General features: G+C 33.0%; 1 protein-coding gene across 1 annotated transcript; it reads left to right on the forward strand.

The window, feature by feature from the left end:
• Positions 1–3905: 3905 nt before the first annotated feature.
• Positions 3906–12177, forward strand: LOC142613649 (casein kinase 1-like protein 4). The gene is made up of 15 exons (XM_075786089.1): positions 3906–4132; positions 4222–4262; positions 4499–4568; positions 4680–4828; positions 5595–5690; positions 5806–5876; positions 7244–7305; positions 7400–7463; positions 7556–7640; positions 8216–8342; positions 9358–9440; positions 10589–10646; positions 11248–11384; positions 11545–11727; positions 11882–12177. Exons 1-14 carry the CDS (start codon positions 4057–4059, stop codon positions 11722–11724), a joined length of 1299 nt encoding a protein of 432 aa, XP_075642204.1. The 5' UTR covers positions 3906–4056; the 3' UTR covers positions 11725–11727; positions 11882–12177.
• Positions 12178–12687: the final 510 nt, after the last annotated feature.

Raw genomic sequence — 12687 nt, forward strand, 5'->3', positions numbered from 1 at the left:
AATAAAAAACAAAAAAACAAATTGTGTGTCCCCACGAGTGGAGAAAATACTAAAACCCCCCTCTCCTCAAGTTGCATCTTCCTCTCATATTAGCATACACCCACTACTTCCTTATCCTACGCACCCAACCCTGTCTTTCTTGTAAATCTGTAAAATCAAAAACAACAATCTTGTACCAGACCCGTTTGTTTGTGTGGTTGATGATGGAGGTTCTACTAGGTGGTCCCACCACGTTTAGCATCATGGAGGAGTCGTTTCATCAAGTGATTAACTTTACTGGGAAATCAAAGTGGTTTGCTAATGTTATCAGAAGTGGAAGTGGGTACAGTGAAGGATTTCGATGGAAAATTCTTAAACAAATTTTTATTTTGTTCTGTTTTGTTTCTAAAGCAAAATGATTTAGTTCATTGTCTCATAGGTGGTGATTACTAGTCCATATGTTTAATTATGAGGGAGAACTGAGAAGAGAGGGAGATGTAATCTGCAATGAGGATGATGGATATCATAGAATTTTCTCCTAACTCCAACTCATGTGGGAACACAAAATTTGTTTTGTTTTTTTTTTTAATCTGACGTGGCATGAAAATTTATTTTTTAATACTTTTGATTTTTTTTTTCATCTAAAACATAACGATGTTAACACGATATTTAAAAGAGTAGGGATTAAATCCACTCTATTCAAAAGTTAGGTGCTAAATCTATATACAAGTCAAAATTAATAAAAAATCAAATTAGATTCTAAATTAAATTTTAATTGTTGTCTAGTTTTGCTCTACAAGTCATATTTAAGATTTTTTTTTTTTTAATTTTTATTCTAGGTAAGTTAATGTTGTACAAAAGAATAAGAGTCTAATACAAGTAAACCTTAAAAAAACTCAATTAAAAGAAAAAGTAAACTCATATGCGCATACCAAAAAAAAAACTATAAAGAAAGAGCAAGGTTGTGTTTGTTTTAATGTAAAATATTTTGCGGGTGTAAAATAATTTCAGGTGAAAATATTTCTCGAAAAGGAAAATAATTTTTAGTGTTTGGTGGCATTTTAAAAAATACTTTGAAATATTTTTTTTATGTGTTTGGTTGTATTCTTGAAAATACTATAGAAAACACATTTTCTCACATATTCTTAACTTCCAAACATATATATAATTTCATTTCTCAATACAAAAATCCAAAAGATAAAAAACCCAAAAAAAAAAATCATTAAATCTGGTCAGAGAGAGAGAGAGAGAGAGAGAGAGAGAGAGAGAGAGAGAGAGAGAGAGAGAGGCGACTAGGTTCGATCTAGAGGCGAGATCGCGCGGCGGAGGCGAAGGTGAGCACGATCAGACCGGGTTCATCGGAGATGGATTTGAGCACGACGGAGGAGTTAAGGCGACGCGAATCAGATCGGCGATGAGTTTGAGCGGCACGATCAGATCGACGAGGCCGTGGGTCGGGGACTAGATCTGGGCTTCACCGGCGATAGCTCTTAGGCTTGGCATGAGTGATGAGAGTGAATGAGGAGAGAAATTTTCTGAGTAAGTGGAAATGGTTTGAAGGTAAAATGAAAGTGAAAAATGATTTACGGGTGAGGGAGGCTATTTTACAGTCAACGGGGAAAAGGAAATCTGTTTGACCCAATTTTCTGTAGATAACAAACACACAAGCTGGTGGAAAATAATTTCCTGAAGTTGTTTACCGCCAAAACAAACTGACCCTAAATCTCATATATATATATATAGTTAAAAAAATGTGTTAACTTTTATACTAAGTACAATTTAAACTTTATATGTATGAAATTGTAATTGTTTTTAATTGTACTCATGCATAGGGTATACACTAGTTGACATATGATGTAAATGATAGGAACCAATTATGTAATAATATTCTTCAAAGATCACCCATAAAAGTTTTTTGAGGGAGTCAACGGCAGGAGGCACCCATACCTTCTTTGCAGGCCGTGGCTTCTTCAAAGGAACCTCTCTACATTGTTTGAAATTCAAGAGGTGATTCCTGTATGAATCAACAAATATTTCCAATGACCCAATAGCTTCATTAAAGCAGCATTTGTTCCTATGGTTCCATAGGGACCAAGTTGTAATAGCAAACAACTTGAAGAACTGAGGTTTATCTCTAACCAGCACTGTTAAATGAGCAAAAGATCCGAATGAAATTTTAGTTCAATCAATCCAGCCAAAATCTTGGCACCAAACTAGTTGAATATTTTTCACATTCCCAAAAGGCACGCATGGTAGATTCCATTGAAACTTCAAGGTTTCTGTATATTTGGAGGAAATTGCAAGAGAATTTTGTGCTTTATACTTTTTAAAAATCAGTTCAAAATTGAGCATGACTTATTTGGATTTGGTTTTTTCAAATGCACATCTTCCAAAATGAGTTATAAAATATTAGTATTTTCACATGCATATTCATCTAAAAAAAATTAGTTTTAAATTTAATATTTTCACACACACACTCCTATAAAAATTGGTTTTAACTTTTAGCACAAGTAAATAAATCAGTTTGGTACTGATTTTACTTTTTTATTTTTCTTATATGAATCAATCATGCGATTTTTCAAACACCATTTTAGTATTAAATAAGTTTAGAAGCAACTGTCTTTTGAAAATTTCAAACCACAGCTTATCGTACAAATGGTTGCGTATGTGATGATGTAAATCAAGTTAGGTAAAGTTTATAGGTTGTGTTAACGGTTGCGTATGTAATGATGTAAAGCAAGTTAGGTAAAGTTTATGGGTTGTGTTAACAGACACCATTGCAAGGTGCCCGTCAACCACATTATTTTTTACTTTTTTTTCTAACAAATTTTTTGTTTTGTTGTTTTTTTTTTTTTTTTGCAGTTTATGTCATTTTTTCAATTTTGTAAGTACTAATTTGGTTTTTTATTGACTTTTTTTGACAAATTTTTTTGTCTTTTTTGTACTTAGCTTGTTAACAATTCCCAACGTTTATTACTTTTTAAAAATAATTAAAATAAAGTAGAATATTAGATAAGATAAGATCCAAATGTAGATCCTTAAGTCTATTAAAAAATAGTATGATTTTGATCACCTAATATGTAGCGTGTATAAAATATTAAAATGACATTCTTAGAATTATTGATGATGGGTCACAACTCACAACTTATGTGTATATCATGTTTTTGTTGTTGTTGAGAAACGTGTATATCATGTTATTGAATCCATTAATAGCAGTAACACCAATGATTGTCACAAACCTAATATGAGACTTATATTATTATTAATTTTTTTTATGGGAAAACTAAAAATGTTATTCATACTGAAGAGTTTGTTCTAAGAAATAAGGAATTTCTTCAATCTAAGTAGAGAAATCATCAATGTCTAAAATATGTTTTGGCGGTTTTGCTAATAAATGAGTTAATCTATAACTTTGCTCGCATACATGAAAAAATTTAACTGGACAAAAGTCCTAGACTTATTGATTGCTCAAATCAAAATTCAAATGATCAAATTGATTATTGAAATCAAAATTCAAATCACCAAATCAACCACTCATATCAAAGTCCAAATATGACATTAATTTTTTTTTTTTTTACATTAAATCAAAGTGCTAGAAAAAAAATTAAATTTTTTTTTTGAGAAACCAAAGAGCTAGAATTGAAGTTCTATAAAAAGAAGAATATTGTTTCATAGACAGTGAGTTATTTTAATAAATCTAATCCTAACTTAGACTGAGAATTTATTGGAAAAACAGATCAAAATTTCAAACCTGATCCAATCTACCTAAAAAAATTCAAATAATTGACTTAATTTATTTACTATTTATTGAAATTAAAGAACGAACACAACCTCAAAAAACAGCACAAGCCGATGATAGGCTCTTTCGGTTGTTAAAAAACAGACTCTTTCAATAAATAAATGACTTTCTCTAATTTCAAATCAGGCCCTGTCCTCATTGGGAATTATATATCGGCCCTCGTTCCCGCTTTCACCTTTTTCCCCAAATCAAAACCCTAGCTTTCTCTCTCTTCCCCAAAATCCGCTTCCAACTCAATCGAATTCCACAGAGCGATTCAGACAATATAGATAAAAGAAATGGAGAGGATCGTCGGAGATAAGTACAAATTAGGTCGCAAAATCGGTAGCGGATCGTTCGGTGAAATTTTTCTTGGTCTGTCAGAATTTTTTTTATTTTTTTGGTTTTAGCTTTGATTTTTGAATTTTCATGATCCTGATTATTTTCTATCTGATTTATTTCAGCTACACATATAGACACCTTTGAAATCGTGGCGGTTAAGATTGTAAGAATTAGTTTGATTTTTTTAATTGATTTTTTTTTTTGTTTCGATTATTGTTTTTCGATGAAATTAATGTTCTTGTCGGACTTTTCTGTAAAAAATTTTCATTTTTTGTAAGAAATTTGATCGTATCAAATGGTATTCTGTTTAGAAAATAAAACAATGTTTGTGTTAGCTTTTTTGTTTAGCTAAGGTCAGTTTGGTTATAGCTCAGATAGTAATACATTTTTGGTTTATAGGAAAACCAGAAGACGAAGCATCCGCAATTGCTTTATGAGGCCAAGTTGTATAGTGTTCTTCAAGGAGGAAGTAAGCTGAAATTTTTTTGTTGAGACTTGAAACTTGAAAACTATCATGAGCTTTTTAGCTTGGTTATGTTGTTATGGTTATTAATGAGTCCATTTTTTTGTGACCCATCAGATGGAATTGCGAACATGAAATGGTGCGGGGTGAATGGAGATGATAACGTTCTTGTCCTTGACCTTCTTGGACCAAGTCTTGAAGATCTCTTTGTCTACTGTGGGAGGAAGTTTTCCTTGAAAACAGTCTTAATGTTGGCTGAGCTAATGGTAATCACTTATTTTTACCTTGTCATTGCTTGCTGCAGCCTATGTTTTGCCATGTTTTTAACTGTTATAGAATTGTTCTTCTTCTGGGGTTCGTTGGTCTTATTTTTTATATTTCTTTTCAGTGTATCTTCATGTATTATATTTGGTCTTAAGAGTTGTGTTCATTATAAAACTTTTGTTGTATTTCTTATGTGGTGATTAAATTGTAACTTTTTTTTTAAAGACAGAATTTGTTACTGATTTTTGATTCATGCAATGCAAGTCATAAACCTCCAAGTTGTTTGTCTTAATTTATGTCAACAAGGAAATATTTTTTTAGTACAGCTTTGTATGTTGCATCATTAGTGTTGCAACTCACAAATAGTTATATTTCTAATGATTACATTTACTTAGGGTAAAATAGAATCAACACCCTTGAGGTTTGGGCTTATGCTAGTCAGGTCTAAGACATTTCAAAACTGACCAACTTGGTCCCTAATCACTGTGAGAGAGGAGAAAAATGAATAACTGTTTAGGGACAAAGTTGGGTTAAGGGACCGAGTTAGTCTGTTTTGAAATGTCTTGGACTTGGCTGACATTTCCCCAAACCTCAGGGGTGTTGACTATATTTTACCCTTTTTCTTATAAGTAAATATTTCATTGAATAACAGAAAAAGGGGATGTCACCCATGTACACAGGATGTATACAGAACATCATAATCATTACATTTTCTTAAATGAGCAAATATGTAATACTTTTGATTTTGTTTCATTCACTAAAATGCAGATTACGAGAATAGAGTATGTGCATGCTAAAGGATTTTTGCATAGAGACATTAAACCAGATAACTTCCTCATGGGTCTTGGCAGGAAAGCAAATGTGGTAATAATTATTGTTATTCATTCTTCTTTTAATGTCTAAACCCTTAATATTTTGTCTCCCACCCCAATCTATATCTGTTATCCATTTTTTTTCTTAAATTTGTTATATTTATCAGGTTTATATTATTGATTTTGGACTTGCAAAAAGATTTCGGGACCCCACGACAAATCGGCATATTCCTTACAAGTAAATATTCGATGTCTAGATCCTTGCTTGAAATCTGGTGTGTTTTTTTGTTTCTGATTTCTGTTCTGGATAGTCTTACCATGTTAAATGTATATTGTACCCATATTTTCATTCAATATGGGTTCAGTTAATGTAATTATACATTTTAAATGCTTTTCTTCAAATTCTGAATGAAATTCTATGGTTGACAGATAAGTTTTTCATGTGAGGAGGTTTTCTTTAAGGGAAAGAATTTGAATTTTTTTAACTGGATTTTAAAGCATAAGAATTTTTTTATAGAAGTCTCATTTAAAGAATTGTAAATTATTGCCATTGCATCCGCACATGATGGAGAAAGTATTTGAGAATGAGTTTACTGAAATATGGAGATGGCTTTCCTGACAAGGCTGCAATGAATACTGAAACTTTACTATATTTTACGTTTGTATCTGTATTTCTCCATTTCTATAGCTTTTGTTTTATGTACACACTATCTTATATCTATGTGTTTAGGGAACGACTGAAACTAAAGATCTCTCTCTTTGTTTGTGTGCAATCTTGATTTCTCTTATTTCTTTGAATTAAACTATATGCTTTTGATAATGCTCCCGACTTTGTAAACCATAGGACATCTTCAATTATCTTCCCCATCTGTAGTTATATCAATAGTTACGTTTTTGTTATGGTTATGATCAATGTTTGTCAAAGAGAATACCTTAACCTGCTTGTGTTGGAACTCTTTCAGTTGGTATGCGTATGCAGATTGGTCCAAAATCTCTTTTTAAATTTTGCCTTTTCATTTTTCAAATAGAAGTAAAAATTCTTGAAATTTTGCTTTAAGTTTCTTCTTACCGATTTAGTGATTCATTCATATTAGGGGTCAGGTTCAAGATTTACTTGGTGGAACTTTTTGGTAAATGTCATATTACCTAAAATCTTTTTATTGGCTTGGTATTTCACCAAACCCATTGTTGGATTTTATTTTCTCCATGCTAGTCATGTTTGTCAAATATTATGATGATTGGACAATAAGAAATCTTTCATCAAATAAATTGTTCAAAATTTTAGTTTCTTTTGTTTTTATATTGTACCAAATGCATGAATTTGGTTCTCAAAAAGAAAAAGAAGCATGAATCTATGAATATGATGGTTGATGACATTCGATTAATATGAATATGGCGTGCTTAATAAACACGGAATGTATGATCTAACAGTGGATTAACAAAATATTTATATAATTGAGTGTTGCAAATTAAAGTTACACTAGATGTAACTTGAACTTAACCTTTATATTAGTAGTTGCACCTATTTTACTTGTTAATATTCTAATACTCAGATCTCATTTGGCTAAATATTGCTTTTCCCATCCTCTTGATAATCTCACACAGAGAGAACAAAAACTTAACAGGGACTGCACGTTATGCAAGTTGCAATACTCATTTGGGAATTGGTAAGTAGAGAGATGTAGTCTGTTCCATCTCCTAGATAGATTGCTGTACTCTATCCTTAATTTCTGATTTCAAATTTTTTTTCCTTCTTTTCAGAACAGAGCCGTCGGGATGATTTGGAGTCACTGGGCTATGTTCTCCTGTACTTTTTAAGAGGAAGGTATGTCTTGCCTTGGTTTGTAGTTTTTCAACAACGTTGAAGTTTTAGATGTTTTGACTCCATCAAACTTACTGATTTATTTCTGTGTTTAGCCTTCCTTGGCAGGGTTTAAAGGCTGCCACAAAAAAGCAAAAGTATGACAAGATATGTGAGAAGAAGTTATCAACACGTATTGAGGTTTGTGTCCATAATGTGATGGATGTATGCTCTGTCCTTATGATTTGCATTGAGGAAACCATTTGCATATTCTAATATGCTTGTCTTTTTGACTTTCCCAATCCTGCCCCAACAAAGTACCCACCCACTCGCAAGAAACTAAACCTTTTATCTGACAAGTTCGTTTTCAGGAGCAAAAGAATATTGTAAATAACCTGAAAATTAATTTGAATAACAAGAGCCCTTAATGAAAAAGAAAGTTTTTCAAAAGATGGCTGGCATTTTACTGGGAATCATTATTGTGCTCTTTGTGAACAAGGCATAAGTGTAAATTTCCATGAGATATACTACCAAGCAAACAACCCCCCCCCCCCTCTCCTGGGTGCACATGGGGACAACAAATGTAAATTGGGGTTGACACTAGAGTACACTATACTAGATAAAATCTAGGAGAGGAGGATCAGTTTTTAAATTTTTCTGGAGATTTATTTTTATTGGCTAAATGAAATTGAAATTGCAAAATCTAGGGTATTTTTTTGGGGGGGGGGGGTAATTTCTATGTTAAAATTCAACTGACTTACATTCGTTTATAAAAGGTCCTTTGCAAGTCGCATCCTGTGGAGTTTGCATCATACTTCCATTATTGCCACTCATTGACATTTGATCAAAGGCCTGATTATGGATTCTTGAAGCGCCTGTTTCGTGACTTGTTTAATCGGGAAGGTAGTGAATATTTCAATTCATATCTTTAAATTTTGCTGCATGCCAATGGTTTTTAGAACTGTGAATCAGACATGTTGGTATTTTGTACAAATAGTTAAACTTTCCTTTGAGCTGCAACAGAAGTGTAAGCATTCGCATTGGATGTTGGGGTTTGTGTCACTAGTGGTGTTTATCAAAAAAGGATTAGCATGTGTATGAAAACATGACAAAGTCAGCCAAGCACGTCATGCTGATTTAGACATGGTTTATATAGCCAATTGGACTTTAAGAGAATCAGATAATGAACTAAATAAAGGCTTCAAACAGCTTAAGATTATTTTCAAATTTAATACATCCTGTCAGGCTTTAGAATAGAGACTTTGGCTGCTTTTGGTGCCTGATTTAGTTTTGATTTTTCTTTATTCTGGCAACTCTAGCCAGGGATGCTGGTGCTACCCAAAATAACACTTATTCTATAGGTATGGTAGTTAGACATACAGGATTCTCTCATGTGACTCTTGTGTAGAGAGTGAGCAGTTTTCCCATCCATTGGGCTGGATAAGCCGTGCTGAGAACAGTTTGAGGCAAGTACTTAGGTTACAAAGAATATTATTGAGCCATGTCGATGATGCTATAAGGCACTAGCTGTGTCTTCTTTTCATATGTGATTTTGTTTCTCCTTGGAAACTAAACCAAATTGCTATACTTCTACACTATGGTGGATATATAGATGATAAATTCGTGTCGTTGGTTTTTTATTTCTATTTTAACATGACAAAGTTTAAGCTTCTAAGGTTTTTAGACTTTAGTAAGTGGACTATGTTGTACTTGATAGATTGATTTTTCAGATTTGTGGGTCAATTATTTATCGACGTTGTTCTATTCTAGATTCACCAGCTTTCTTTCTTTGGAAAACTTTGTTTAATCATATTATTTGGTAGTGTCATTTAATATTGTTTAATCTCATTTCTCTGCTGTTATATTCTGATTGACAGTCTTGTTTGGCTTTTGATGTACAATTTCCCCATATTGGCAGGATATGAGTTTGATAATGTATTTGATTGGACCATTTTAAAATATCAGCAGACACAACGGACAAATATGCAAGCTCAATCATCTGTTAGTATTTCCATCACCTTTTGATTTATCATTTATTTCAAGTAAAATTGCTTGTGATAAATTTGAATGTGTGGAAAATTGTGTTTCTGTTAATTTTTTCCCCATAAACACTGATTTAGTTATGGATTTTACTAACGTATGCCCTAAGGGCACACAATAGTATACCATTTTTGGAAAAAAATTTATCGGGAATTGAAAAGGTTTTAAAGTTTTTTTCAATTTCCCATAAAATGTTTCCAAAAATGGATGGCTTAAGGGCACACATTAACCGGACCCTTTAGTTATATCTCCATGAACTCTTAGAAAATTACTTCAAATAATGGATGGCCTTTCTAATTGTTGTTATTATTGAATCTTACTTGTTTCTATTTACTGTAGGACTAATTGTGGAATTTATCTACGTGTGCTTATGATGAGTTTAGGGTGAGGAGAATTTGTGGATATTGGGATTAGAATTGTTGAATAAAGGTTATGGGTTGTGTTAGTAATTAAAAGGTGGTTGGATGACTTTTCTTAATGGTTATTTGATAGAGAAAGTATGTGGGGTTTTAGGGTTTTGTTAGTTAAAAGAAAGACCTTAATGTAGTTGTAAGGAAGAAGGGCAAGAGAGGATTTTATGGTGACCATGGGCTATATTTATCTATGAACAATACCACAAGAAAGAGAAGAGAGAAGAGAAAGAAAGAAAACAACAATAAGGCCAACTTGCCTTAATTCTAAAACACTCAATATTTTATTGATTAAATCCATTTCTCTTTGATTACATTGAACGCACTTTTTATAGTGACTTTCTTGTACTAGTATTAGGACTCTTGGTTTGACTAGTAAACTAAAAACTTAAGGTAATAACTAATATCTTAAAAAAAGACCAACTTAGACTCAAAAAATAAAACCTTAGATACTTACGATCTTAAAAATTTTAGACTCAATTGAACGACCAAAATACCCTTCACAGGATTTTTGGAAATTACAGTTTTGTCCTTGAATTGAGAATTTACCATAGCTTATTAAATAAAAACCCAAATCAAAAACTGTTTTAACCCTAGGACATAAAATAAGTCTTGAATAGACAAATTTGCGATGTGGTAACAAGTTGATCTTCCATGGCTGCATCACTATTCTTCTCTCACAAGTTTATTACTTTGCAGCCAGTTACTGGAGCCACAAGTAGTCTAGCAAAGCCCATGGATGTGGATAAGCATAAAGGTAAGCTTCTGTCTTTTCCCTTTTGTGCTGGAAGTAATTCTCACCAAACTTAAACCTGTGACTGCCAACAGTGATTGCAGTCAACCCTGAATTCATTGTGGAGGGTACAATCAGGAAACTCCCCACTAAAATGTAATAGGTCCAGTTTGTTTTACATAGCATATTGGCATGTCTGTTGTGTGTGGACACTATTCATCACCGTAATTTATTATCCAAGAAAAGTAAAGTAGAAATGAACAATGGTTTGGAAAACTGGGTTACGGTTTAATCCTGGATCTCTTTGGGTTTTTGATGTGTGCCTAGACAGCTGCTGCCCTTTCAGCTGCCTCTTTGGTTATTCTTTATCTATATAGGAAGATATGCAAGTCTTCATAACAGGGATTTCATATAATTCTCAGTTCAGATCTTGATCTAAGGACCATCATTGGGGTGATTAGGGGCTAAGACATGTTTAGATTTGGCCTTTGGCTAAGAGGAATGTTATTTATTTGGGATACTGTAACTTTATATTTATGTTTTATTTGATTAGAGAGCTCGTATTATGTGTAGAATGCTGCTTTACAATACATCATCATGTGTGGTGTTCATTTTTGAATTTCAGGAGGCAAGGATGCTTTTTATTCAGCCAAGGCTACCCAGCCTAGAGAACCAAGTAAAAACACTCATCAACAGGTTCATGTGCAGTTTAGATCATCAGAAGCTCAGAATTTGAGTGCTTCAAATATGAAGGAGGAACATGTAAGGCTTTTTCTAATCACCTTTTGCACTTGATGTTGTATAATCTTTGTATCATAGGTGTGTTCCTTATTGGTTGTTGCAATTATCATTTCATTTTGTTATAATTTAGTCATATCTGGAAAATCAATGTGAATCAAAATTTTTGATATCAATGTTGCAGACTGTGAGCAATGCAGCAATGCCATCTACTTCATCTGCTATGCCAAGATCCTTCAAAAGCAAATTTTCGAAACCTGATGGGCAGGCAGAAACTGCATATGCTGGTCGTGGGCTTGGGAATGGAACTGGTACTTCAAGCAGCTGGATGGCATCATTAAAACGAATTTCCTCGACCAAGTAACTGGTATGGGGATTTTACTTCTTACTGTTGTGATCTCGTATATTTTAAAATGTTCTTACATTCTGTGTGGAAATTTTTTAGGGCCAAAAGGTTTTAGTAAAATGCATACTGTTGATTGGCTATTGATATTTGTTTACCCTTTTCATTTTTCCTCTAGTTATGGATCCAAAGGATAGCATCAAAGCATGCACAGCATTGGCAACTACAATGAAATTTGGATTGATTGAGATCTTCTATTGCAAAATCGAATGAAGTTTTAATATAAGGGGACTACAAAGTACAGACGCATTGGATACTGCTAGGACTTGGTCAAATCAAAGCTTGGCACTCGCCCTCTCAAGTTAAAGCTTGGATTTTCTGCGTGCATAGGTGGCAAAAATGACTAAACCAGTTTCAAATCATATTGTTCAGTGGATGATATGTAGTGTTTCTTCCATTATTCTGTTAATTAGTAGATCATAGAAATTCTTTGATGTTATTTGGTTGTTTTGACTATAAATTTCATTCAATTCAGGATGAGTTGCTTTCTGTTCTTATTGCTGTATCTTTTTTGGATCAAAGCTCTGGAAGTTCACCTGGATAATTTTGATCTCAGGTTCCCGAATTTGAGAACTACTGTTGCATGGTTGTTCAGGTATCAGTTTATTTTGCTTTATGCAGTTACTTGTGATTGATTATACAGTGAGTGCTCTATTAACCCTTTTTGGCCCTCATTTCTATTTTTCTATGCTTCAGATTTAATATATGAGAAGATGTAAAGGATGAATGGGAGAAGTTCATGGAACTCTTGATGTCAAATGGAGATGGTTTGTATGATCCAACTTTTTGTTGGTCTAGGGATTTCGGAGCTGTGGTTCTTTAGTGTAGATATCTTCAAGGGCTCAACATACACCAACTCTCTCTCTCTCTCTTTATTAACACCCCCTCCCTTTTTTTTTTTCTTAGTCAACCAATAGATTTTTT

This window comes from Castanea sativa, chromosome 10, assembly GCF_040712315.1.
Source record: "Castanea sativa cultivar Marrone di Chiusa Pesio chromosome 10, ASM4071231v1".
NCBI lineage: Eukaryota > Viridiplantae > Streptophyta > Magnoliopsida > Fagales > Fagaceae > Castanea > Castanea sativa.

Coding starts and splice junctions, on each gene's coding strand:
- LOC142613649 (XM_075786089.1), top strand. CDS start 4,057: ATGGAGAGGATCGTCGGAGATAAGTACAAATTAGGTCGCAAAATCGGT. Junction 4,569..4,679: donor TAGTGTTCTTCAAGGAGGAA/GTAAGCTGAAAT, acceptor GTGACCCATCAG/ATGGAATTGCGAACATGAAA. Junction 8,343..9,357: donor TGACTTGTTTAATCGGGAAG/GTAGTGAATATT, acceptor CCATATTGGCAG/GATATGAGTTTGATAATGTA.